This window comes from Ochotona princeps, chromosome 6 (assembly GCF_030435755.1).
Source record: "Ochotona princeps isolate mOchPri1 chromosome 6, mOchPri1.hap1, whole genome shotgun sequence".
Classification (NCBI taxonomy): domain Eukaryota; kingdom Metazoa; phylum Chordata; class Mammalia; order Lagomorpha; family Ochotonidae; genus Ochotona; species Ochotona princeps.
Genome location: NC_080837.1, coordinates 80942680 through 80969176, shown reverse-complemented (window position 1 = coordinate 80969176; position 26497 = coordinate 80942680). Strand labels below are relative to the sequence as shown.

Genomic DNA, 26497 nt, shown 5'->3' with positions numbered 1-26497 from the left:
TTAATTATTTGAAGGGCAGAGTTAGAGAGATGTTGTTGGTTCACTCCCCAGATGACTGCAAGAGGTGGGATTGAAGCCAGGAGCCTGGAACGCCTTCCAGGTCTCCATCCTGGGACAGAGGTCTAAGGACTTGAGTCATTCTCTACCATCACCCAAGGTGCACTGGCTGGGAGCTGCACGGAAGCGCAGCAGCTGGGGCTTGATGTTACCCACTGGGAAGCATCAGGTGCGAGCTTAAAACCACTGTGCCCCAACATCAGCCCCCTAAAAACTGTTTTTAAAATCATCCCTCCAAAAAGATCACTCGAGCAAGCCACTCAAAATGTCCGGGAAATGGCAGAGAAATCCCTAGGAGAACTGCACTTAAGCACCAAGGAGACTTAAAATGAAATAGACACGAGGAAGCCAGTCAGACTTGTAATAGGAGACTGGTACACTTTTTTTTTTCCAGAACTTGTACTCTGAGAACTTGACAGAACATTCAACAGATTAAACCTGTGACTAACTCAAAGTGCATCATTGCTTTAAATTTATGATTATAATCTTGCTAGGTTTCTAAGCAGCATTAAAATGCATAAGAAAATTTACGACCTCCCATGTTTATAGGACCAAACGTGTGTAAGAATCACTAGGTTCTCATGAAAGGTTTGCGGGTGGGTTTTTTTCTTCTTTTTTTGTTTTGTTTTTTTAATTACACAACCAAAAAACTTGAAAGAGATCCCTAAGTTCAAATCCGGGTTCTGCTTCTAATTCCAACTCCCTAACGCACTCCCCAGGAAGCAGTGGATGGTGTTTCAAATCATTGAGCCCCTGCCACCCGCGTGGGAGATGCGGATTGAGTGCCAGGCTTCTGGCTTCAGCCTGACCCACCCTCAGCTGTGTGAGCACTTAGGAAGTGAACCAGCCGATGGAACATCTCTCTCCCCAGCTCTGCCTTTCAAAATTTTTTCCCCAAAAATGCTACAGTGCTTCCAATAGCTTCCCATATAAGATGGAAGATAGAATGTGTATCACTTTAACACAGTGAATGCTACATATATGTGTTTATGGCATACGCATGTGCACACACACACAGGCAGAATAGCTTTCTCCTCTCAGGCAATAGATATTGACAACATTACAGCAACCAGGACACCTGCCACCAGCTTCCCTGACTTGGAGTCAGCAGAACAAGGCAATCCCCAGCTCCACCCCAGGGACCTGACCCACTGGCGAGGGAAGGACACTTTTGCACACTAGCCACCCGCTTTGTGACAGCCTCAGGCCACCTGCGCGCTCACATGGGTCATTCTTGCTCTGTGACCTTCCTTTAGTGACACACAGCGGGAGGGTCTCCCACCCCTTGCGTGCCCCAAACCACCTGCAGTCCAGGTGTGCATATCCAGCCAGGGTCTGTCACCCATTCTGCTGGGCAAGAGACCCCAGTTGTGCAGAGTGTACCCTCCACACAGCCCCACTGCCTCCAGAGCCCTCAGTGTCCTGGACGACACCCCAGGGCCAAGCCTCTTGGAAAGTAAGATTAGCAAAGGGGATGGTCCCGAAGCTCACTCCCACAACCCAGAGCAGCTGAGACAGTCACAGCCCTGGGCAGATCAAGATTCCTGCTTCATCAGAACTTCTGCCAAGAACTCAAGATTTTACTGCCCAAATAAAACTGCAAGTGGCACCCCTGACCTCACGGGAGGTGACGGCTCCCCTCTCTGCTTACAACAGAGGCTCAGGATTCAACCAAAGGATGCAGGGCAGTCATGGGGGTGCAGAGGGTGAGGCCCCCAAAAGACTAGCATGAGCAATGCATGGAGAGTGCCCTCCCAGCTGGCAGTGCTTCCCCAGGCTAGCTACTCACTCAGTCTCCTGTTGGCATCACCAAGCCCCTGTGCAAGTGGCGCAAGCTCTAACCCCATCGACCATGTCTGCAGGGATGGGAAATCGCACCTGCACACACATCAGCACAGCAGGAGCCCCCGAGAGCAAGCCCTCTCACACGGGGTCTTTCCTGAAGCCCGCCACCCACCCACACCGTCTTTCACCCTGGGGAGAGCGGGTCTTGCTGCCTGACCTCCGAGCAGGCAAGGAGTGGAACAGGCTCTCAGGAGGAAGAAACTACGGCCTCAGGGTTGCGGCCTTGCTATGTGGGCTTCCAGGCTCATTGCTCGCACACTCACAGTACACCCAGAACCAGTGACAGAATTCCTGCTGGAAGCAACTCCGCGTGTCTCTCACTCACACACACACACACGCACACCTGTACTCTTGCCCAAAACACCTGCCAGCCTGACCCGTCTCACCTAGACGTCCCTCCCTCCTCCCAAATAAGCACCCCCTCCCCTGTGCCGCTACCTTGGTCAAGGCCATTTTCACAGCCTTAACTCTGGAAGATTTCCAAGCGCAGCCAGGGGCAGCCACCACCATCCTGGCTCTCACCTGGTTGCCCATCTTCCCAAGGCCCCGGCAGCTGAGGGCTCGTGTGATCTACCCTGCTGCAAGGCCCATCCAAGACCGCCCTGCCCCATGCCGAGGAGGCGGCAGGGGTTACCACCTGAGGCAAGAGACCTACAGGCAGCACCCAGGCACCCAGCATGCAGACCCTGGCGGGGCCCGAGGCTGGCAGCACACCTGGCCAGCAGTCCCAAGACTGCCCGGTGTTCAGAAACACAATCATCCATTTTCCTCTTTAAGGAGAAACTTCAAAACTTGCAAGGGCTGGTGTGCTGCAGCAGGAGCACCATGAGGAACCGAGAGGCTAAGAGCGAGATGCCCTTCCCTCGCTTCGTTCGGCGGCCTTGCCCCGAAGGGTGGCCAGGCTGCATTTCCTCCCAATTTCAGCACAACTTCCTGGACTAACAGGAAACACACCAAGGAGCCCAGAGGGGGCAGCTCTCCCACATCCATCCCACCGGGTCCAGCGGGGCCCACGCTTGAAGCTCGCCCCCTGGGGAGCCCGGCCCGCTGGGACATCCTGTGCAGGTGTTTTCAAAGCACAGAGTCAAAAGGCTGCAGGTGTGATTTCCATAGGGGATGGGCAGGGAGGGCAGGCTGCTTCTGAACCCAGCTCTGCAAGCTGGATCTCACCGCCTTGGGACTGTGGGGCCATCGCCCTACTGCCCACCCCCGCACCGCTACCAGTTCTTCCTCAGAAACCTCCCAGCTCCACCTCCCTTCGCACCTCACTGTGGCCTGTCAAGACTCAGCCTTCACACCTGGCACGCCCTAATGCACCGCCCTTCCCTTCTCCCAGTCTCCCCCATGGCTGCTCCTGACACCCCTTCGCCACCAAGGTTCTCAGAGTGAACTGGTTTACCTGGGACCTTGCCAGCAGCGCACAACCCGGGGAGCACCCCAGTCCTGCTGTGTCACAGGCTGCAAGGCAGGGGAGTCACAACCAGTGTAAAGCCTGGAAGGCATAAAGCCCTACTGCCCTGGGTGGGCTCCAGGCCCCCTGCCCGACCTGCAACCCGTCAGCCCCTCCAACAACCCCCACTCCATCCCACAGCCAGCTCGTGCCAGCCCTCCCCTCAGCAGCACCTGGCGAAGGCCTGGCCGCGACTCCGCCCTCCTCAAGCCCAATGCCTACCCCTTAGACTGCAGTCCCCTCCCCTTCCCCCAACCACCTGCAGGCTTCACACAGTCCTTCCCTCGCAGCCCAAGGCCCACCTCTCTGGGAGCCCCACCCGGAGCACAGCAGAGCAGGCTGTGCTCAGCAGGTGTAGACAATATCCCATACGCTCAGTCAGTGGCCTGACAAACAGGGCCCTTTATCACTTGCAACGGAGCAGCTGGCTGTTAACGCCATCACCAGTGGCTCTCACAGGCGACTGCACATGGACTTTCTTCTTCTCCATACTATCAACAGCCACGCAAGGCTGGCGTCCAGCGGCAGTGGCTCGGAGGGTCAAGGCAGTGGCCGTCACGGCCCTGGCAGCTGTGCAGTTCCATCTCCTGAGGGCCAGGAGCATGATGCGGTGGCACACACACCAAAAGATGAGCGAGCAGCCCATGCACCCAAGGCCAGGTGGCTGTGGCGGTTCAGAGCTTGGGGAATTAGCTCCCAGACGCCATCATTCTCCGAGGACGCGCTCAGTTCATCAGCCCCGGCCGGCACTGGGCCTTGCTGTTAATAGTTGCCAACCAAAGAGATGTTCAAAGTTGAGATCCATTTACACGCCCCAGGTCACGTTCTGGGGCAGCAATACGGAAAGCAGCCTGTGGGGTTCGGGCATCCTAAGAGGTGCAGGATGTGGAGCCAGCCTCACGGAGCAGCAGCAGTGGGAGAAGGAGCGAGAACGACGCGCAGGCCCATGAGAGAAGATCCAGGGCGCGGAGGAGTCTGGCGGAGGCCTCGCTTTAACACCACCATGCGCCACACCTGCCTGGGTCTCGGTTCCCTTCAGAACTCCCTCTGCGCTCGGAAGACACGCTGCATGTGCTCATGTGCACGGTGGATCCCCACCATGTGAAGCACCATCGACCCAGGCAATAAGACCTCAGAACAGACTCCAGTCTGTCTGCTTGCTTCTGCACCCTGCGATGGCCGCGGAGCGCCGGCCTGTTCAGCTGTTCTCCATCATGGACCGCCTCTGCCAACCATTAGCAGTGTTGGTGCCCTCCCACCTGCGGTCGGTCTTCCATCGTGAGAGTCGCAGCCCTGGAGCTGCTCCCCAGCAGGCCCTGCCTTCCATCATCCGAAGCCACATACAAGAGCCCAGCTGCACCACTCGGCTGAGTTCTGACATGCTGAGAACCCAGGAGAGGCTGCGAAGGGGGTCCCTGGGCTCCCCTCACATGTACCAGGGTGGCCCAGACACTGCACTGCCTCAACGTCTCCCAGCCCGGACTTCTGTTGGCCTCTGCCTGCCCCACAGCTCACATGCAGCGTGCCCCTGCCTGGCCATGGTCTCCACCAAAGACAGGGGCTGAGCCCATGGCCAGGGCATGCTGGGCCAGCATCCCAGAGCAACTACTTCTGCCCAAGGAAGAACAGGCCCTGCTCATCAGGCCTCCTTCCCTCCCTCCCTCTCCTCTCAGCTCACCTTCCCAAAAACAAGCCCCTGCTCCACCCAAATCACGTGGGATCTTCCCAACCCCTGTAAGTGCCACCTGTGAACTCAAACCGCATTTGACTCCCCTGGCCTTTGGCAAGCTCACCCCTTCACAGGAGGCAACTGATTGCAAATTCCACAAACGCATCATGAGGTTCTTCCTTTCGCCTAGCCTGGGGTTCAACTGCTTTGGTGTCAACCGGCTAAAGCAATGCATCCAAGGAAAGAACAATAACAAAAGGCTGTACGGAAAAAGTCCCTGAAGTGCAAGATAAAAACGAAGCCACGTGAGCAAAACACAATCAGTACTGCAGCTTGAAGAAACACAAAGGGCAGCTGACATAGCTTTTACGACAAGCCCACACCTTTGCCACCATCCACAGAGGTGGGCGTAGACGGAGCACAGGGCTCATCCCTCACCACGCCCTGAACAACCACGGAACCACCTGCCTGCTCTAACAAGTGCATCTTCTAAAAGGAACACCAAACCTCCTGGAAGCAACCTACCAGGTGCCACATGCTGCCCTGCCACTGCAGGCTCCGCTACGCCGCCCTGGACACGTCCACCGTGGCGCTCCGCTACGCCGCCCTGGACACGTCCACCGTGGTGGACTTACCATCAATCACGATGACTCTCAGCACTCAGCGTGAGTGCGTGCAGTTCTGCGGAGAGCAGCCATATCCATTTGTTGATACAAAGTCCGTGGCAGCGCTGAGCACTTGTGACAGATGCTGTATGGCCCAGAGTCCGGCTGCTGGCTCTCTGCTCTATCAGAGCTGGCAGGCCCCTGCGGCACAGATGCAGGGGAGAGCCCCCCACCTCTCCACCTCTTAAGGTCTCCACCACAGCCAAGAGAGGCTCACACAAAGGTAGCAGCCACCCAGACCAAGGGCCACACTCCTGTGCCACCTGAAGGCCCACCCAGCTGCCTCTGGTCCTGTGTGTCAGCTCGCACCCATGGGATGCGCACGCAGACTAAACAACAGCGCCGTCTGTTTGGGCAGGAATCTCTCAAATCCTAGAGACGTGCAGGGCCACGGGCAAGCGCACAGCCAAGACAGCCTCTTGGCCGAGTTCCTTTCTCTGCGAGGCAGCGCCCTCACATGGCGCCAACGGGAAGGGCAGGCTCAGCTGCCATCACGGCCAGGGGCCCTGCACCAGGCCAGGCTTTCAAAGCCATGTTCCTCCCCACATCTCCACCCTGGCCTCCTTCGCGGCTCGCTCCTCGCTGGAAACTTTACACCAGCGAGTATCAACTCTGACCTATGCAGAAACTCACGAAACCGCAGCAAATGGGATTCAGATGTTTCCCTGTGCTGCGCAGTGATGGGACCTCGAATCTCAGCGCTTTGGCAAAAGCAGGAAATATGATGTGGGCCGTCCAGGCCCTCCCAGAACATGATACAGCCCTGACCCCAACCCTGCGGTGGTGGCAGCCCCCTCAGCCGCAGCCCTGGCCCCTGCTCCACATCAGCTCCCATGTCTCCCGCCTGTCCTCAGGTCACCACAGCCATCCACATCTCCCAGTCCAGTCTAAGCAGATCATGTCTCAGAAGAGGAGGCCTATCCCAGGAAATGATGCCCCGTGGCCCCCAAGAAGCCGAGAGGCAGCACCCCCTCCCCGAAACCTGAACCCCAGGGCTTCCTAGCTGCCCTGACCACAGCTGCGAGGCAACGGTGAGCAGTGGCACGGGACCGAGTGGAGGTGCTGCAGACAGACCCGAAGCCGTATCAGAAACCGCCTGCCCCAGCCCCACCTCGGGCTGTCACACAAAGTGGGGGAAGCCACTCCTAGCCCCACTCGGAGCTGACAGCAGGTTTTGTAGGGGCAGCCATCTGCCAGCCACGTGTACTCCCTGGGGGCAGTGCAGAGGAGCAGAGAAGCATTTGGCTGGGCACCAGGGTGGCCGGGAGCTGGGAAGCGTGCACAGGCAGGCCCAGGGCACCGGAACCCTCCACGCTGCAGGCCACCTGTCACAGAGGCCCCAAACACAGCAGGACGGGGTCCCCTTGCAGGCAGTGCTAGAGGTGGGTGTCAACGTCAGGGCACAGCGACTCTGACCATCGTGTCTCTCATTCTTTCACGCTAAAAGAGCCAGGCCACTGTGACCTGTCTAGGGACACAGTCCTCCAGCTGCCCTCCCCCCATGGAGGGGGACCCTTTGCCAGGTGCCAGAGACTCAACGGGGTCCAGTCAGAAAGGGGTGCTCCCCAACCTCCAACTCCACCACCAAAACTAGATGAACGACACACACCTGCACAGGCGTCCCCATGACACACACACCTGCGTGCACCTGGGCGCGGACCGCCTAGAGACGCACGGGCCTAATGGTTGCTTGTGCACCTGGGGCTGGGCGTGAGAGGGTTGGGGGACTGGGCCTTAGGCCCCTAAGAAAACCCAGACAGAGCATGACACACAGCCCCCCCACGGCAGAGCGTCCAGAAGCTTGGACTGGGCGGGGGGTGGTGACAGGAAGAGAGGGTGCGCTTTGGGCCCACCTTCCCACCCCCACCCCAAGCGTCATAACAGCCCCTGCAGGCAGACCCGGAGTGGGGCTCCAGCAGTACCAGGCCGCCGGCGGCTCCGCAGGCGCTGAGCGAGACCAGGGAGCCCGGGTGGCCGAGGACGCGGCCCGAGTAGAAGCACAGCTCAGCCGGGCGTCCGCGGCGCCGGGTCGCGCCCGCCTCCTCGACCTCGAAGCCGCGGGACAGGAAGCGCAGATCTCGGCGCAGCTGCAGGTACAGGTCGCGCCCAAAGGCCGGCAGGTGCAGCAGCAAGGCGCGCTCGGCGGGTCGGGCGCGAGGGGCGTTGGGGGGCGCGCGCGGGGGGCGCCGCCGCCGTCGGGGTCCCGCGGCCCCGGCCAGCGACGGCAGGTGCACGTCCTCCGGGCGCACTCGCCGCGGGACCACCACCTCCACGTCGGCGGCCGCGTCGCCCACAGCTGAGGGAGAAGAGGACACGCGTCAGCGCCAGGGAGAGGCGTTCCGCCCCCGCCCAGCCCTGCCCTGCTCAACCCTGCACTGCCCTGCCCTGCCCTGCCCTGCACTGCCCAGCCCAGCCCAGCCCTGCCCTGCCCTGTCCAGCCCTGCCCTGCCCTGTCCAGCCCTGCCCTGTCCAGCCCTGCCCTGCCCTGTCCAGCCCTGCCCAGCCCTGCACTGCCCGCCGCCGTCCTCGGCCGCGCACTCAGCCGGCCCCAGCCGGAGGGAAGGCGCGCTACCTGTGCCCGGGTCCAGGCCCCACAGCAGCAGCAGCAGCAGGGGCAGGACGAGAGGAGGCAGCAGGGCGCCGTCGCACATGGTCCTGGGCTCCGGCCGCCCGGGAGCGCGCGAGGCGGCGGCGCCAGCCCCCGTGCAGCCCCGCGGCCTTCGGGAAAAGTAATCAGCGCTGCGGACAAACCCAACGCGCTCCCGCCCGGGCCCCGCCTCCGGCCCGGGCGCGGCCGCCCATTGGCCGCTCGGGCCTCCAAGGCCCCGCCTCCTCGCCGCGCATTGGCCAGGCCGGCGGGGGGCGGGGCGGCCGCCGCGCAGTGGGTAGGTTGTAAGCATTTTCTTACACGTGGTTTCTGGGCAGGAGCGCGGCCGCGCCGCCAGGGGGCGAGCGCGAGCGCGGACGAGCCCCGGAGTTGGGGGGCGCCCGTCCTCGCCCGGGCTGGGGGGCTGCTCCTCCGGGCTGCCAAGTCGTGGTCTCCACGCCCCGGGACCAGCGTCCCGGCCAAGAGGCTTCGTCAAAAAAAAAAAAAAAAAGAAATAAAAATAAAAGCCTCGTCGCTCCATCTCTGCCTCCGAGGTGAAGCCGGCCCGCCCGCACACCAGGGCACGCACCTGACAGCCGCGGCTGCACCGCCTTCTTCCAGCCCGGCTCACCGTGCCCAGGCCCGCACTGCGGGGCGGGGCGGCCGTGAAGCCCCCTCGTGCGGGTGGGGACACTGAGCCCGCGCGGGGACCAGCAGCGCGCCCCCAGGGGCAGGGCGACCCCGGTCCCCGCAGACGTGGAAACGCAGCCGCCCCGAGACGCGAGCCCTCGGAATCTGAATGTCTTCGGGGGGCTGGCGTGGCGTCTGTGGGGCCCGAGGCCCGGTGCGGCCCCCCGAGGGCGAGCGGGGGTCGTCCCGGCGGCGAGAGGGCCTCCTCTCCCCGCCCCCTTCTCACTGCTCCCCGCCGCGCGCCCCCTCCCCGCCCCCACCTGCCAGCGTGTCCAGGTCCGCGGTCTCAGCTCCATCTTCCGGCAGCCGCTCCTCCTCCTGGCGCCGCGCCACCGGCCCGGGCTACAGCTCCGGGGGCGTGAGCCCACGTCCCAGGCCCCGGAGCAGCAGGGAAGGCCGGCCGCGCCGCGCCCTTCGTCCCTGGGCAGCCCGGAATGCGACCTGCCACGCTGCGAGTCGCCAGTGCGCACAGCCACTTTGCAGGGACAGCTGGCCACAGGCTGCAGACCCGTATGCGCGCATGTTGAGGACTGCAGAGAGAGAGGCCCCTGGGGCACACGCGCCAGGATGCCTCCCGCACATCCCCGCCGCTGCACGGAAGGGAAAACTTGCCGCAAGCTGAGCACCCAGTGCTACAGACAGGGCTCCTAGGAGACCATGCGTCAGTCCAAGGAAATGCAAAAAACAATAATGACAACAAACTTTAAGAATCGCATCCAAAACCGCACGACAAGCAGACCTCCAAGAAGAGTGATCGAGTAAAAAAAAAGTTTTGCAGAATATGTCTACAACGTGCTAAATATATATACAGGAGACCACAGAGTTTGTGGACCATGGGATTCAGATAATGGTGTTTTGTACCAAAACTTTCAGAATCCATGTACAGATTTTTCATTTGTGTTTGGAAGAGCCGTCATACAGACACACACACTACACATTTCTTTCACGGATATAGATGTGTGTATGTCTAGTAAAACACCCCAACGTTTGCAGGATTTGTGTTGTTTTTGCACTACGTTGCACGCTGAGGGGCGGTGCTCCCAACGCCCTGTGTTCCTCCCACCATGACAGAGCGACACCCTGTCCCGGTGTGGACAGCATCAGTCCTATGGTCCGCTTTGGGGCTGCCTGCAGGCCCTGTGTCTGAGCTGGCAGGACCAGGAGTGCAGTGCTGCCCTCTGCCGGCTTCCCGCCCCTTGGACAGCGAGGGACAGCAGCCTGCTGGTCTCCCCTTGCTGCCCACTTCGCCTCCTGTTTGACTTGTTGACCATCTTCCAGGGTCTGGAGTGCCTTTCCTCTGCCCAGGTCGTCTGCTCAGGGGGAGAGGGCAGGTCTGACGTCCTGAGCTCGAAGTCAAGGCAAGGACGGACTGCAAAGCCGGAGAAACCCAAGCTGATTTCTATTAGTAAATGCAAATGCGAGACTCACATGGGTGTGGTCAGGATCGACCTGGTGGTCTTGGACAGCCGAGCCATCCAAGGGTGGGCTCCGTGGAGCTCTCAGAGTGACCCTCTGGGGTGGGGGCATCGGATGCAGCAGGTAAGATGTTGTCTGGAACAGTGTCCCAGCTCCACTTCCACTCCAGCTTCCTGCCTTGGGCACCCCAGGAGGCAGCAGGTGGCGGCTCGAGTACTTGTTTTTTTTTTTTTTTAAAGATTTATTCATTTTATTACAGCCAGATATACACAGAGGAGGAGAGACAGAGAGGAAGATCTTCCGTCCGATGATTCACTCCCCAAGTGAGCCGCAACGGGCCGATGCGCGCCGATCCGATGCCGGGAACCAGGAACCTCTTCCAGGTCTCCCACACGGGTGCAGTGTCCCAATGCATTGGGCCGTCCTCAACTGCTTCCCCAGGCCACAAGCAGGGAGTTGGATGGGAAGTGGAGCTGCCGGGATTAGAACCGGCGCCCATATGGGATCCCGGGGCTTTCAAGGCGAGGACTTTAGCCGCTAGGCCACACCGCCGGGCCCCGGCTCGAGTACTTGTGTTCCCACCACCATGTGGATGACCCGTGTGGCGTACCCAGCTCTTGGCTTCAGCCTGGCCCTTCCAGGCTGTTTTAAGCATTTACAAAGTGAGCCCAAGGACAGGAGATCTCTCTTGCTTGCTCTCTCTCTGTCTCCCCTTTCAAAATAAATTAAAATAAACAAACATGCAAATATATGTAAGCACCCACTAGTTGCATCCCTCTCTCCAGTTTGCTGCCAATGGGTAAAGTTTGTTGGGAATACTCTTGGCCAGGGCCCTGAGGCTTTGTAAAGAATAGAGGTTCTGCCACTGTCAGCTCCCACCAGAGCTTCCTGGCTACCACTTGGGGTGTTAGCGGACTTCGCAGTGGGAGCACACATGAGGAAGGGACATGTGGAGGCAGAGAACGAGCGTGACTGAGAGGCGGAGCTGGCCCAACTCCGACAGAGGCTAACCAAGGCCCACCAGAAACGCCTGAGGTCCTTCCAGAGCAGGGATCCAGTGACCTGACCACTTTCTGCCAGGTCCCACTGCCACCACACTCAAGACCCAGCTTCCGCAGACGGCCCAAGCGCTACCCAACCAGAGTAGTCAGCTGAGGCCGGGGCTCACATGCTGGATCACATGCTGGGGACCGGGGAGGGGAACCAGTAACCAATTCCCGAGTACAGAGATCCCTGTGGCAAGGTGGCCAGCTTTGTAGAACCAGCTGGTTAGTCATTGGGGACTGACTCCCAGCCTCCCTCATGCTCCGTTGTCCTGGCTGAGGCGCAGCTGCCCCCCCAAAAAAATAAAATAAAAGGCAAGAGAAATCAAATTGATGAATGCCTTCCGTCAGTGTTTGGGGATAACCAGCTATGCAGCAACAGCTGACTAACACAGACCCATTGCCACATGCTGAGGCTACTTTTAAGAAAACATTAAAGATGTGTCAGGAAATACAGGCTCAATGGCGGCATGCGGGAGGAAGCTGGGGGACTTTGGGGTGCTCGGATGCAGCCTGCAGTGCCAGCAGAGCCAGTACACCAGCCAGCACTGCTGGAAGGAAGACTGGCCCCTGCCTCAGACCCTCGGCCAGGCTAGACCCAGGCCCCGGGGGTGCATGCCACAGGGACTTCTGTGTCACTTGGGATCTCTACTGGATGTGGTATTCTGAAAACCCTTAACTAACCTCTAGAAGATTCCAAGAGGTTCCATTTGGAATGGCCACACACATTGTTAGGGCTCACCACATCTCCCAGGGCTCCTGTGCTGGAAACTTGGTCCACAGGGCAGCAGTGCTAGGAGGGGCAGGGGGGCACGATGGGGACAGAGGGTCCTGAGGGTCACGCCACAGGCTCATTGTCTCGCAGCAAGCTTGCTGTCTTGGGCGTGATGGGGTTATAAGGCATGAGTTTAGCCTCTGTCATCTCCAGCATCCATATCTAGCTGTCAGTCTTAGATATCCGCCTCCCATATCTACCTGGTGTCTCATCTGTGTGTCTCTCCCCGACACACTCACCTTGTGACACCTGCCGTCTTGCAGCAGGAAGACCCTCATCAGATGGGACCCCTCCATCCTGGATTTCTTGCCTCCAGAACTTGCAGCCACAGGAAATCCGCCTGCATAGGAAGTTCCCAACCTGCAGAGCTCCGTGACCACAGTTTCAACTGGACGAGGACATGCATGCAGTATCCACGACCTGCTCGTCCCTTCCCATCACCTGGTGAGGATGGAATGCCCTCTCACTGACAGGTGGCAGGAAGAAAGCTAAGGGATGGTGAGGATTTACCCAACGTGCCTTGGGTGATTTCCCCCACGTGTCACAAGGTCTCCAGTCACTTCCATACCCCACCAATACCCCACCAATGCCCCACCAATGCCCCACCAATGCCCCATGAGGTGGAAAGTTCCACCTTAGGGATAAACCATTAAGAGCAGCATTGGGGGGGGGGGTCACTGGCTGTATGATTGAACATTTGAGGGGAAAAAAATCAGCTCACCGCAACTTGTTGAGGAAGTTATAAATGCATCAGCAAGGGTCGCACAGCCAGCGCCTGGAGTGAGGACCGTCCCACGTGGCTCTGTGTGTGTGTATCCAGACACACTCGCCAGGCAGTGAAATGGTGGCGCTGAGGTTTACGGGGCTCTGAGGGCGTGTGCCAATTTGTCCATGAGAGGGACTGTGCTGGAGAGCTGCCACTCCTCTGATTTTCATCCCACTGCAAATCTCGGCTCTAGGTGGCTGTCACTGTATCTTCATCCACGGAACCCCCGACTCCTGTGCCAGTCAACTTCCTGTTAGGTGTGCCAGCAGGTACCCTTGATAAGGGACCAAAGTGCAGGGAGAGGGCAAAAGGGAACTTCTGTGATATTTTTCAGCTTCTGTGGGCATAGCTGACAGCCCGCAAGCAGCAGCGAGGACCAGTTCAGTGGTCCTTTGTGAGAGTTCCTTGGCTTGCTCCTCCTTCACCTGTTGCTGAAATTTCTTGGGTGGGTGGTGAAGTGCTAAGCAAACAAACCGAAAAGGAAGCCTGAGTAATATCGGAGGGAGGTAGAGGCGAGGGCTGAGGGGCTGGCATTGTGGTGGAGTGGGCAAAGCCACCACCTGCTCAGTACTGGCATCCTGCTCTTCCACCTCTGATCCAGGACTCTGCTAACGATCTGGGAAAACAGCAGATGGTCAAGTGCTTGGGACCCTGCACCCCATGGGAGACCCAGAGGAAGCGCTGGTACCTGGCTGTTGCCTCCTGGCCCAGCCCTGGTGTTGTAGCTGTTGGGGAGTGGACCTGCAGCTGAAAGCTCTCTCCCTTTTTGCCTGTAACTGTTTAAAAAATAAGAGGCCGTTTCCTGAGCACAAGACCAGCCACAGAACCGTCCCCATTCAGTGGCACAAGCAGCGGGTCACAGGCCCCTTCACCCGCACGGCTCGGAGGGGCTGTGCGGAGCGGGTCTTACGGCACTGCCCTCCTGTTTTCTACAAATGTCTTCACCTCTGCGGGCCACCGTCGTTTCCTTACAGATTTCTGTTTGTGTTTTGCTTAACTTTTTATGACCTGTGCAAGCAATCCCCGCATGGGCTCATCCCCCCTCCCACCCCTCCCTTCTCTGTGCCCCCAGTTTGAAATGCTACCGGAAGCAGGCCTGGTCGTGTCCTGCTCCATCGTAGTCCCCCCAGTGAGCCTCCGCAGGTCAGCGGCCTGCATCAACGCAAACAGCATGGCTGTGGCGGTCCCGCAGCTGCACACGTGGCCTCCCTGCTCTGCTGCTCAGCCGGCCGGGTGCTGCTTTGGAACGAGGCTTGCCATGTTCCAGGACTGGTATATGTGTGCGTGTCTGTGTGTGTGTCTGTGTGTGTCTATGTGTGTCTCTGTATCTGTGTGTGTGTTTATGTCTGTGTGTGTATCTATGTGTGTCTGTGTATCTGTGTGTGTGTCTGTGTGTATCTATGTGTGTCTCTGTATCTGTGTGTCTGTGTGTGTGTGTTTATGTCTGTGTGTGTATCTATGTGTGTGCGTTTATGTCTGTGTCTCTGTGTGTGTGTTTATGTCTGTGTGTGTATCTATGTGTGTCTCTGTGTGTGTGTTTATGTCTGTGTGTGTCTCTGTGTGTGTGTTTATGTCTGTGTGTGTCTGTGTGTGTGTTTATGTCTGTGTGTGTATCTATGTGTGTCTCTCTGTGTATCTATGTGTGTCTGTGTATCTGTGTGTCTGTGTGTGTGTTTATGTCTGTGTGTATCTATGTGTGTGTGTTTATGTCTGTGTGTGTATCTATGTGTGTCTCTGTGTGTGTGTGTCTGTGTGTATCTATGTGTGTGTGTTTATGTCTGTGTGTGTCTCTGTGTGTGTGTTTATGTCTGTGTGTGTATCTATGTGTGTATGTTTATGTCTGTGTGTGTCTCTGTGTGTGTTTATGTCTGTGTATGTTTATGTCTGTGTATCTATGTGTGTCTCTGTGTGTTTGTGTGTATCTATGTGTGTCTGTGTCCACGTCGCACATGTACATGCATAAGCTTTGAAGCCTTTCACGTAGCTGAGCTCCCAGCACAGCTCGCAGCAAGGAATCCTTGTTAAGGAAATCGGGACTCAGAGAGAGGAGGCGGCTTCCCCAGGCTTCGCGACCGGAGCCATGCAATGGTGACTCCATCACACCGGGTCCCGGATTCCAACACTGTCCTGTGGGTTTCACATAGCCCCCTCACTCCCCTCACTGGCAGATGGCTGAGCTAGAACTCGTTACAGAAACAATCTCAAATGCCGTGATCTTCCAGTGGCTTGCAGCTTCTGGCCCTGGCCCTTGGTCATAACGCCCTATGAACACACTCTGGTTGGCCATGCTGCGTGCCACCTATTCCAGGAACACTTGATGCCCTCTGACCCCTGACCTGACCCCAGCAGGCACCCAAGGGGCAGGTTCTTCTGCAGGGAACTACTGTGCTAGGTCCAGCAAAGACCTCGGCAAGGGAAGACAAAGCTGGCAGCACGCAGTCTCCGGCAGTCCTGGCAGCCCCGCAGAGACCTGGCGAGCTGTCTCCCAGGATCCTGGCTATGCTGTGGCCCCAGCATGCTGGGCCCTTCCTTCTCCCTGCATCCAGACAGCAGCCTGGGGCCTGGGCGGCTAGAGGGACTCTAAAGTGAGAGCCAGCACCTTATACCTGCCATGTGTCCCCTCCCTGGACTGTGCAGAGGGAGCCCAGGTTCCTTTGTCATTGTCTCTGTGACAAAAGGTCCCCATGGAAGCCGTAGGAACTGGGGAGTTGTCAGTAATCCCAGGTGCAGAAGAGCCATTCATCATGATTGGGTGGGGACTCCCTTAGCACTCATAGCGGGGACTGCAATGAGCAAGGAGCTGCCAGCCCTACAGAGTCCTTTGAACTGCATCCCAGACCAGTAGGCCCACACCCAGGGCAACCCCCCTGGGGACGATGAGAGGCTGTCACTCCCACACATGACCAAGAACCCCCAAAGACAAGCACAGCCCGGCAAGATGCAACAGCGAACCTAAACACTCTTAAGTACCATGCTAATAAGTGCAAACCGGGGTGCCTGCTGCCTCCAACACTGAGCTGGGTCCTGTCGCAGTGGCTGGTTGTGCCAGAGAGACGCAGGGAGCAGGCCCTTGGCCACACACACCTGCCACCTGAAAATTTTAGAGGCAATCGCAGCCAACATGCTGGCACTGCTTTCTGGGCAGGTGGCTGCAGGGAGCTTTGCCCATCCCCTGGAGTTCCTCTGCCCCCCGCCCTGCTGTGCTCTCTCTGTGCCAGAGAGCCCTGTTTCCAAGGCTGGTAAGGGGCACGTGGTGCTGAGTGTGCACTTGTATGTCTGTCTGAGAGGTTAGTGTTAGAAGTCTTTATAACAATAAGAAGATGATGCGCAGTGGGGCGGCGTGGTCTGATTGCCGACAGAAAGCAATGAACAATGTGTGTGATGCCGGGGGGACTGATGATCGTGACCCAGGCACATCACCACGTGCACTGAGCCACTCGTCACCTGAAATGTGACGTAGACACGTATGTTCAGAGAAGAAACAAGAGGCCAGTCATCAGGAGACAGGCAGAGGTCACCTCTTTTTCACTCTGACAATCCCAAAAAGCACACAGCCCTTGAGGGTGTAGGGTAGGGGTTTGGCACAGGCTGAACACATCCACAACAACCCCACCCGGGCTGGGGAGGACATGTTCCCCGGACCCCCACCTGGTCCCACCCGGCCAGCGCCCTCCACCACACTACTAGCAGTCTGTGTCCTGACTTCCACCAGCCTGGTCTGATTTTGTCTGACTCTGAATTTTATGGAAAGTTAGGATCACGAGTTGGGGCTTCATTTCGGAGTTGGCTCTTGGGCAGCTCACAGTGCTTGGTTCAGTCACCCACATTATTGCCTGGGTTAAGGTCCTCGCCACGCAGCGTCCCACCGTGTGGAGCCACAGCTGACGGCTCCTGGGGACGGACATGAGGATAGTGTCCTAGTCGGGCATTTATGAACTTGCCCCAGGCCCAGTGGCCTGGCCTAGTGGTTGAAGTCCTCGCCTTGAATGCACTGGGATCCCATATGGGCGCCGGTTCTAATCCCGGCAGCTCCACTTCCTTTCCAGCTCCCTGCTTGTGGACTGGGAAAACAGTCGAGCACGGCCCAAAGCTTTGGGACCCTGCACCCGTGTGGAAGACCTGGAGGAAGTTCCTGGCTCCTGGCTCCGGTTTGGCACAGCACTCACTTGGGGAGTGAATCATCGGACAGAAGATCTTCCTCTATCTTTCCTCCTCCCTATATATCTGACTTTCTAATTAAAAAAAATAAATCTTAAAAAAAAAAAAGAACTTGCCCCAAACGTGTGAATCCTAACTCCAGTTCCTTAAATAAAGGCAGCCTGCTTTGGAGGCACCTCCCTCTGGGGTTACTGCTGAGTTCACTTCGGGTTTTCTTTACGAACTGAGCATGTCTGTGTATAAATCACATGTGATGTCCTTTTTCTCCTTCTGATATTCTTGTAGGAGTTCTATATCAAGAAAGTTCCGGCCTTAAACAGTTAAGCTTCCTTTTGCCTCTGGCATTACTTCCTCCTTAAACACTGCGCCTGCGGGTATTTTGTTTTAACATGGGAGGGCAGTTTAAAATTTAATTTTAGGTAGAGCACTATTTAAATATATCTATTTCCTTATGTCAAATATGTGGAAAATATTTCATGTATTTGGAAGGCAGGATGAGAGAGGGAGCGGGGATGGGGAAGAGAGAGAGAGGGCGACAGCTCTTCCCCAGGCGGGCTCCCTCCGGGTGGGCCAGGCCCAAGCTGGGGCTGCCCCTGGGTCTCCCGTCTGCAAGTCCTGGGCTGCCCCCACGGCTCCCCAGGCGCGTTAGCAGGGAAAACGACAGAGTCCTCATCTACCGTGTAAGTTCTGTTGGTCTGCAGGGAAAGAGCCTCTTCGTTCCTAATATGGATCCGCGTCTTGATGAAGCCCGCTGTAATCTTTCATCTCACGAATCCACTTTCGGTTATTCGAGACACCCCCACTACGCATCTGCTGTTAACTTTCCTTCCAGCTTTTCCGAGGCGCACAGCCTCCTCGACTTGGGAAAGCATTTAATAGTGTAGTCCTCCTTGGAAACTGTTCGCCTAGTTCAGCTCAAAGCACCTGATTTCCAGTGTGATCGAGTCTTTGTTCTACAGGTTGCTCAGAAGCACCGACCTGTTCTACGTGCCAGGTTTATTTCACCCTGTTTAGTGACCATGTTAGGTCTTTCAAACGTTTGGGGGTTAGCTGTCAAGCACACCACATGGCCTATTTGGGTCGAGGTCCCTGCCCACTGGAGCCCACGGTCCCTACACTGCTGCCAGCCACCGAACATCGGGAGGGCGTCGCCCTCTAGTGTTGAAACAGAGCCATGCACGGGTGAGCGACTCGCAGCACACCTGGACTTCGAGCGCCATCTCGTGCTCATGTGGTGGAAGTGTCCGCAGGTTCAGAGAAAACAAGCAGGTGGATTAAAATTTCTGGGAGAACCCAAGTACCTATGTAACTGTGTCACATAATACAATGTAATTAATGAAGTAAAATAATAAATAATTAAAAGAAAAACAAATTTCTGGAACAAGCGAGCAAACCAGATTCTGAAGGCTGGAAAAGATCCCGAAGCCTTCAGTCCAGATGCCAACAAGCATCAAGAACTTTTGGGGTACCATAACCTCACTAACGAACAAAAGACGGTTCCATAAACAAACTGTACAGTAATTGCAAATGCAGATGTCAAAATAGATGTATTAATCAAACCCAATGCTATGCAGGAAAAATAACCCATTACTCTAACAGACAAACTTAACAGAGAGACGGAAGTAATTCTTCAAAACTAAACAAAAATCCTTGAAAGTCCAGTAAGCAACATTTAAAACATGGCAAATGGTATCAGTGGCAGAACAGATGAAATTGAAGCACTGGGGATTTCAAAGGCAAAGGTCTATGAGAAAACACAGAGGATAAAAACAGAAAAAGGGATGCAGAGGAAAGAAGAAAGATTGTGAGAGCTTTGGGGCAGCATAAAGTAGGAAATACCTGGGTGGTTAGGGTCCCAGAAGGGTCTAAGGGCAGAACGGCAGGCAGCGTATTTCAACAGATGTGACAACAAGCTTCCCGGCCTAGCGGAAGACACAACGGCTACCCAGACACAGACGGGTCAGAGGTTCCATTCCGAGTCACCTCGGTGAATCCTTCCCCAGCACAAATGGCGCTCAAGCTCTCTAAAATAAAGAGAAAGAGGATGCTGAAAGTCACGAGAGCAAAGAAACACTGGAGACATCTCCGTACAAAAATCTCCCTGTACAGGAGAGCAGGATGAGGGTTTCTGTAATACCACAGTGACGGGGGCGGGAAGGGTCTGTTATCCAAAAACACAGAACAGAGCAAAATGATCCTTCAGCCACGAAGGAATCATCCAGACAAAGGATTTATCACCAGCCGCCTCACGCCTGACAGAAGTCTTCCAACTGACAGGAAGATGCTGGCAAGTGCCAGGAGGGTGTCAGAAGGTAGAAGCCTCGCTGGTGAGGCTCCCGGGCGTCAGCCCACACACCTGCAGCCAAGAGCAGGTGCCGAGGACCTCTCGGTACAGACGCAGCTCAGACTGGATGGATCTAAGTGTAAGACTGGTACTCCAGAAGCCTTAGGAAAGGAAAATGGGACCCTGGGATGGACAAGGACTCTGTGGATGAGGCCACAGAAGTGCAGGGAACGGAAGCCATAAAGGACTTCGTTGAATGGAAAAGCACAGGCACGCGTGACCCACTCAAAATCGGCCAGTAGACCCAATAGACACTGTACAACGGGAGACACGCAAGTAGGCTGACAAATACGCTCAGCAGGACCAACCACTGGGCCATCACCGCAGTCCAGTGAGAATGGCCACTACCAGGAAGACCAAGGGCTGCGAGCATGGGCAAGGATGTAGAGAAGGGGGAACCCTCCACACTGCTGGGGGGAGTCGGGACTCGAAGCAAACTACAAACAGAACCCTCCCTGCTGGCAGCCCCCAGCCTGGTCAGGGGCCTCTGCCTGTGTTCCTGCTGGTCAGACAAGAGGAGCCATGTGGGTGCCCACCACTGACAGGAGCACACATTGGGACCACATGGAGGTCGTGAGGGGATGTGAAACCAGCCACAGGGGAAAGGTGGAGCACAGCATGAGGTCAGTTCTACGTGGGGTGGTACTTAGAGTGTTGACCTCAGGGAGCTCAGAATGGGTTCCCAGAGCCGGGGGAGGGGAGCGGGGCAGGTCCCCATGCTCTGCAGTAGACTGTGATGTCCCACTGGAACAGGCTACGGGTGACGTCACAGATGCTGTATCTCTGCTTCCAATTGAGGAACATGGCTTTCTGAATGCTCTCACCACCAAGCAGGTGCACGCCTGAGACCAGCGTGGTCAGCCCAAGCTCCCCCCCGTGACTGTGGAAGCAGCATGGTCAGCCCAAGCTGCCCCCCGTGACTGTGGAACCAGCGTGGTCAGCCCAAGCTGCCCCCCGTGACTGTGGAAGCAGCATGGTCAGCCCAAGTTGCACACCCATGACTGTGGAAGCAGCTTGATCAGCCCAAGCTGCCATCCCTGACTGTGGAAGCAGCTTGATCAGCCCAAGCTGCCCACCCCCCTGACTGTGGAAGCAGCATGTTCAGCCCAAGCTGCCCCTCGTGACTGTGGAATCAGCATGTTCAGCCCAAGCTGCACACCCGTGACTGTCAGCTAGGAGGCCCAGTCAGTTCCCTGGGTCACTGGGACGGCCAGCTAGGAGGCCCAGTCGGCTCCCTGGCTCACTAGGCCAGCTGGCTGGGAGGCCCAGGCTCCAGGATACTGCCCCTTACACCTGGAGTTGGAGGCAGACAAGGTGGCTGTGACAAGCAATGACTTGGAGGCAGGCTGTGGCTCAGACATTTGTGGTCCTGCAGGGCCTGAGTGCTGGGCTGGGGGGACCAGGCTGTCCCTCCTGGGCAGAAGCAGAGGCTCATGCCTGTGACAGCCGGGCCTCCCACCCAGGGCCTGCTCTTTCCTGTCATCTAGCTTCCTTCTGCTCTGGGTGAGCCTTCCGGGGTGTGGGAGCTCTGTCCCTTGTGGCGTGCCGGGAGCCAGGCAGTGGGGTAAACTCATCTGGCATAGGCCTGTGCTCTTGGAGAGAGACAGTCATTTAACTGAACCACCCAAGCCCTTAAGCATGCTACAAAAACACTACCTACCTCTTAGAAACTGCGTCCTGAAATGTCAATTTTACCTTTGCTGTTCACAAGACAACAAAACCTGGAAGACAGGGAACTCAACATATATTTCACTTGAAGCCAGAAAACATGTGGAATAGAGACAAGATTGAAAGAAATGGAGGTGGAAAATTACGCTAACTAGAAACACAAAATACAGTGTCTTAAAGCAACCTCCCACCATAACAGAACAGAAACTAACGGTGACTCCACAGCTCCGCTGCTAGGCAGGCGCAGAGGCATCTGACTGTCACACTGTGTCACACGGATGGTGGATTAGCCACGGACCTCACCGGAGAAAATAATTCACAGAGAGAATCTGACAGCTGCTTTTCTGTGCTTCTAACAGTTGCTTGAAAAGGCATTTCACTGGGAAAAAAAACTTAAAATGTGTTTTTATTTGTCTTCTTGTTTAGCATTAAAATTGAAAAACCCATGTTTTCTGCCGTGCCTAGGAGACCTTCCACGGGGTCTCCTCCCAGCTCAGGCCTCTGAGCACGCAGAGCACACAGCCCTGACCCCAGATGCCATGACAGCAGCAGGCAGGCCCAGCCAGGTGCTGCCTCTGCGGGCCGCTCCCCAGCATGAAGGCCACAAGGGGCCTGGCAAGTGTTCAAGTGTCCCCCACCATGTCCCCGACCTGCTGGGCCCTCAGCTGTCCCTTGTCCCCAAGGCCCCCTGACCGCAGCACCTGTGCTCTGGCCTGCGCAGGACCACCTCCCAGGCTTTGCGGTGTGTGGTTTACTGTCCTTGAGTGACAGTCCCTGGGTGACAGGGCTCAGGGAGCCCCCTGCTGGCACAGGAGGGCCACAGCAGCAGGCAGGTGACCCTGTTTGGAAGGACAAAAGGGACCAGCAAAAACCCAGAAGGAAGAGGCCCAGGGGGCCAGGTGCCCAAGGAGGAGGGTCCAGGGCAGGAATCCAGAAGTATCCTTGTGGAGCTAAGAAACGGTACTGTGTGAACAGAAACAGCCTTCTGGGTGTTTGCATTTCCCGACAGCTCGGACTGGCATCATGGCAGTTTTTACAGCATTGCCCCCCTGCTCAGGCCAAGGGGAGGCAGGTCCCTGCCCTCCAGACCTGGCAGAGACCTCCATGCGGTGAGGGCAGGAGATAGCCCTCATTAGCTCATCTGATCCTTCCCACCCATGGGTGCCCGCGCACGCATCAGCCCCTGCACCACAAGCAGGTAAAACACCTGAGTGTGTCCACGGCTGGGGTCCCATCTCAGCTCTCCTGGTGCGGTCCTTCTGCTACTGTCCCCTTGACCTTCCGGCTCATTTCTGGGAAGTGAGCTGTGCTCTGTGGCCTGGGGCACCGGGTTGAAGTGGGCTTACTTAGCACTCATCAGATGGCCCTGGGATGGGCAAGGTGGCAGTGCAAGGGCCCTCGGCAAGCAGAGCTCTAGAAGGTCGCATTCTTGGCTACACAAGGAGACACAGTTAGAGCCAAGATGGCCCCAGACAGACCTGTGATGACTTGGACCAGTTGGAGCCCTAACTACATGGGCCTTTGCAAACATGTTATATTTAACATTTCTCAACAACATTGTGAAACACATCTCGGGCAGGTGGAGGGGGATGGTCAGGATCTGGGGGCTGGGTGGGGGCACTGGGCCCAGTGACGGGTCTGCCCCAGGCACCCACAGTCCTTGCAGCACTGTGCCGGCAAACACATGGGCTCAGGCTAGCGGCTGTGCTGGCCGTTCAGAAGCAGGTGCCTGCTGGTCCCAAGGCCATTCTTCAAACAGTCTCTCTCTTTGCTCTTGCCAGCCTCTTCCTCTTTCTCCTCCTCTTCTTCTTCCTCTTCCTCCTCGTCGTCACTCCGCACATCCTGGATTTCCTAGACAAAGGGCACAAGGGCTGTGAACGATGTCCCCCAGGAGGTCTGGAGAGAACATGTGACATGTGGCCCCAGACCAGGGGCTCCACTTCAAGACAGGCCAGTAGCCAAGCAACCAGCTAGGCCATACCACGAGTTAGAAAACAAAGAACTGACATTATACAAAGTGTACCTGCAGACAACAAGGCAATGGGTGGAAATCAGTATCAAAAAGTTCACTGGGGGATGGAGCTGTGGGTGCACCAAGTTAAGCCTCCACCCTTGGCACTGCTATCCCATTTGGATGCCTATTCATGTCCTGGCTCTTCACTTCCAATCCAGCGCAGAGCATGGCTCAAGTCTTCAGGCCCCTGCATTCACGTGGGAGATCCAGAAGAAGCTCCTGCCTCCCAGTTTCGGAACAGCTCAAGCATTCAGTGTTTCCATTTGCAGAGTAGAAAACTTTCAAAACAGTAAGAACTCCAACCTTAAGACACTAAAAAGGAGAAGAGGAGCGTGATAAACTCAAAGTAAGTGACAGGAAGGAAATAGCTGAGGAAAAACAATGAAACTGAAACAGAAAACAAGGAGAAGACCAAAGCTATGACTTTAAAAGACCCTGGACATCAAAAACTCATCAGCCAGGCCGACAGAGGCAGAGGGCAGGACAAGAGGAGAGGAAGGGGTCAGAGTCGGCAGCCAGTGAGGGAAATGTGGCTACTCCATGCACGCGCAGCCGGCGAGGGAAGCTCCCAGGAACCAGCCGAGGAATGCTGCAGCCAACAGAAGCCCAAGGGGGCGTCCCTCAGTGCGGCACAGTCCTGCTAACTCCTTTATTTCATTTGGAAGGTTACTACAGGGTCTCAATTTCCAGGATTGTGGGATAATATGTCTGCTATTATTAGTACAAAGTCAGTGGGAATGTGTGAATGCAGGTAAGAACAGTGAGGCAACTGCCCGCGTCCAGGTAAACCCAAAGACGAACAATCGCAGCATTCATAATCACTCCCAAAATTCAACAGTCACACACCTAATGAAGCAGGTAGAGGAGCTCTATGCCTGACCCTGCAGAATGCTCCTGAAACAGATCAAAGACTTCAATACTTGGCAGACATAATACACTTAATGGGCTGGGAAATTCAATACTGCAAAAAATTATTAATCATCCTCAAATTGATCTACAGACTCCACATGATACCAGTCAAAACTGAATCAGGAATTTTTCATAGATACACACAAGCTGATTCTAAAGTTTGTAAAGAGAGGCAAAGAAGCCAGAGTAGCTGGAGTCATTCTGAAAAAGAAAAACAGAGGGGGATTGTAGGACTGTCAAGTTTCTGTAACCAATTCCAGGTGACATTAGCAAAGAGCTAACCACACTGGGCAATGGGACAAAAGAGAGATTTCCAGAAATAGACCTCAGGCCCAAGTAGGAACCACTGCACCTGACCAAGGTTTATAGCAAGTCAATGGAGAAACAACAGTGACATCCTTAGGCAAAAAGGACACTAACGGTGGTGTCTTGTATAAAAGTCAGATCAGAATAGATATAGGATGGACTGTAACATGTAGAACTACACAATGTTTAAACTAAAGCCAATGATCTTCAGTGCAGTAATAGGTTCTTAGACATGGCAGAAAAGAGCATGCCCACAAAGGAAAAATTAACACACTGGACTTTATCAAAGTTTTAATTTTCTCTACAAAAGACACTCTTCATAGAATGAAAAGCTAAGAACTCAGAGAAAACACTTTCAATCACATACCCTAATTGTCTACATAATAAGGAACTCTCATAAATTCAACAAGAAGAAAATAATAAAAAAAGCCCATACTCATCTAGGAGCATACAAGAACTTTGGAGGACAGAATGAAAAGAAAAAGAGCATACAAAATGTAAAATGATTACATGAAAAGATGTGCAATGTGATAAGTCTTGGGGACAATGCACATTTAAACAGCATAACACCATGTGATCTGGCTACAAACCCAGAGGAGCTAACATGAAAAACACTGACAATGCCAAGTGCTGACAAGCATGCTGGGAGCTGGGGCCTTCGCGCATTGCCAGTGCAGATGTCACATGGTACAGACCCGCTGGAAAACACTACGGAAGTTACCTACAGATTTCAGTATAAATGCACTCGGGAGTCCTCCATTAAGTGTTTGTGCCACAGACATGAAAATTTATGTTCACACAAAAACAAGAGTACATAATGATTCCGTTCATAATTGCTAAAAGTTGGAAGCCACCCAAATGTTCTTCAATTGATAAATGGATGAGCCATGTTACAACCTAAAATGAAACACTACTTAATAATACAAAGGAAATGTGGACATTTATCAAAAGTTGGCTGAACTTGAAGACATTTTGCTAAGTAAACAAGTTTAAAAAATTACCTACTAGCTGGGGCTGGCATTGTGGGGCACAGTGTTAAGCCACCATCTGCAATGCCAGCATCAGATATGCGAGCTGGTTCAAGTCCTGGTTGCTCCACTTCTGACCTAGCTCCCCAGGAATGCCTTGAAAAAGCACTGAAAGATGGTCCCTGCGTCCCTGACACCCACTTAGGAGACCCGGATGGAGTTCCTGACTCCTGGCCCAGGCTTGCGCCAGCCCTGACCATTATGGCCATTTAGGAAGTAGAACAATGAATAGAACAGATTTCTCTCTCTCTCTCTTTATCCCTCTGCCTTTCAAATACATAGTTTTTTAAAAAGTAAACGTTATCTACTATGTGACATACTAATGTGGTGTGTATGATACTCTGGACAGAACAGAACAGCAGAGATGGAGAATAGGGAAGTGGAACTAGGAAGTGGCAGGTGCATTTTGTGTCCTGATTATGGTGATGGGCACAGACACTCATACATGTAAATGTAAAATCCATAGTTCTGTACACCAACACGTCTATTTTGCTGAGGATAATGTTAAAAATAAAACTTAAAAATATTTCTTTTTAGGAAGCTAAACTGGCTTGGGCTAGCCTTGTGACACAGCAAGCAAAGCCTCTGCCTGCAGTGCTGACATTCCTCACGCGCGCTGCAGGGAGCTGTGCTGCTCCGTCTGGGCCGGCGCACGCATCTGAGAACACAGAGGAAGATGGCCCAGGTACCTGGGTCATGGCAACCCACACCCACTGGAGAGACTGAATGAGTCCCTTTGTTCCTGCTTTCAGTCTGGCCAAGCCTGGGCTCCTGTGGTCATTTGGAGAGCAAACCAGTGGACAGATCTCTTTCCCTCTCCTTCTCTGTCTGTAACTCTGTCTTTCAAATAAATAATAGATATTAAAAATAAGAAAGCAAACATGGCATTCCCAGCAACCATATGGTTAAGTAAAGCATGTCCCACCTGGACCCTTGATTGTCACGTGGCAGTGAAGAGGGAGAAGGAATTATTACAGACCAGTCCTTGCTATAAAAGACAGAAGAAGAATGTGTAACAGAAGACAGAATGTGAAGTATTCCGATACTGGCGGAAGGAGGACTGGCCGCAGGTGCAGTGATGGACCTGACCTCAGCCTCCCCGCTCGG

At 55.3% G+C, this 26497-nt stretch overlaps 2 protein-coding genes across 2 annotated transcripts in view; both read right to left on the bottom strand.

The window, feature by feature from the left end:
* ADAMTS17 (ADAM metallopeptidase with thrombospondin type 1 motif 17) overlaps nt 1–8386 on the bottom strand; it is a 215361-nt gene extending 206975 nt beyond the window's left edge. The window contains exons 1-2 of the mRNA XM_058666570.1: nt 8259–8386; nt 7609–7982 (exon numbers count right to left, since the gene is read on the bottom strand). Coding sequence (XP_058522553.1) covers nt 7609–7982; nt 8259–8337 — 453 coding nt within the window. The 5' untranslated portion in view covers nt 8338–8386. The remainder of the gene's footprint in view (nt 1–7608; nt 7983–8258) is intronic.
* A 14239-nt stretch (nt 8387–22625) lies between these two features.
* Nucleotides 22626–26497, bottom strand: part of CERS3 (ceramide synthase 3) — a 70709-nt gene continuing 66837 nt past the window's right edge. The window contains exon 11 of the mRNA XM_058665376.1: nt 22626–22984. Coding sequence (XP_058521359.1) covers nt 22829–22984 — 156 coding nt within the window. The 3' untranslated portion in view covers nt 22626–22828. The remainder of the gene's footprint in view (nt 22985–26497) is intronic.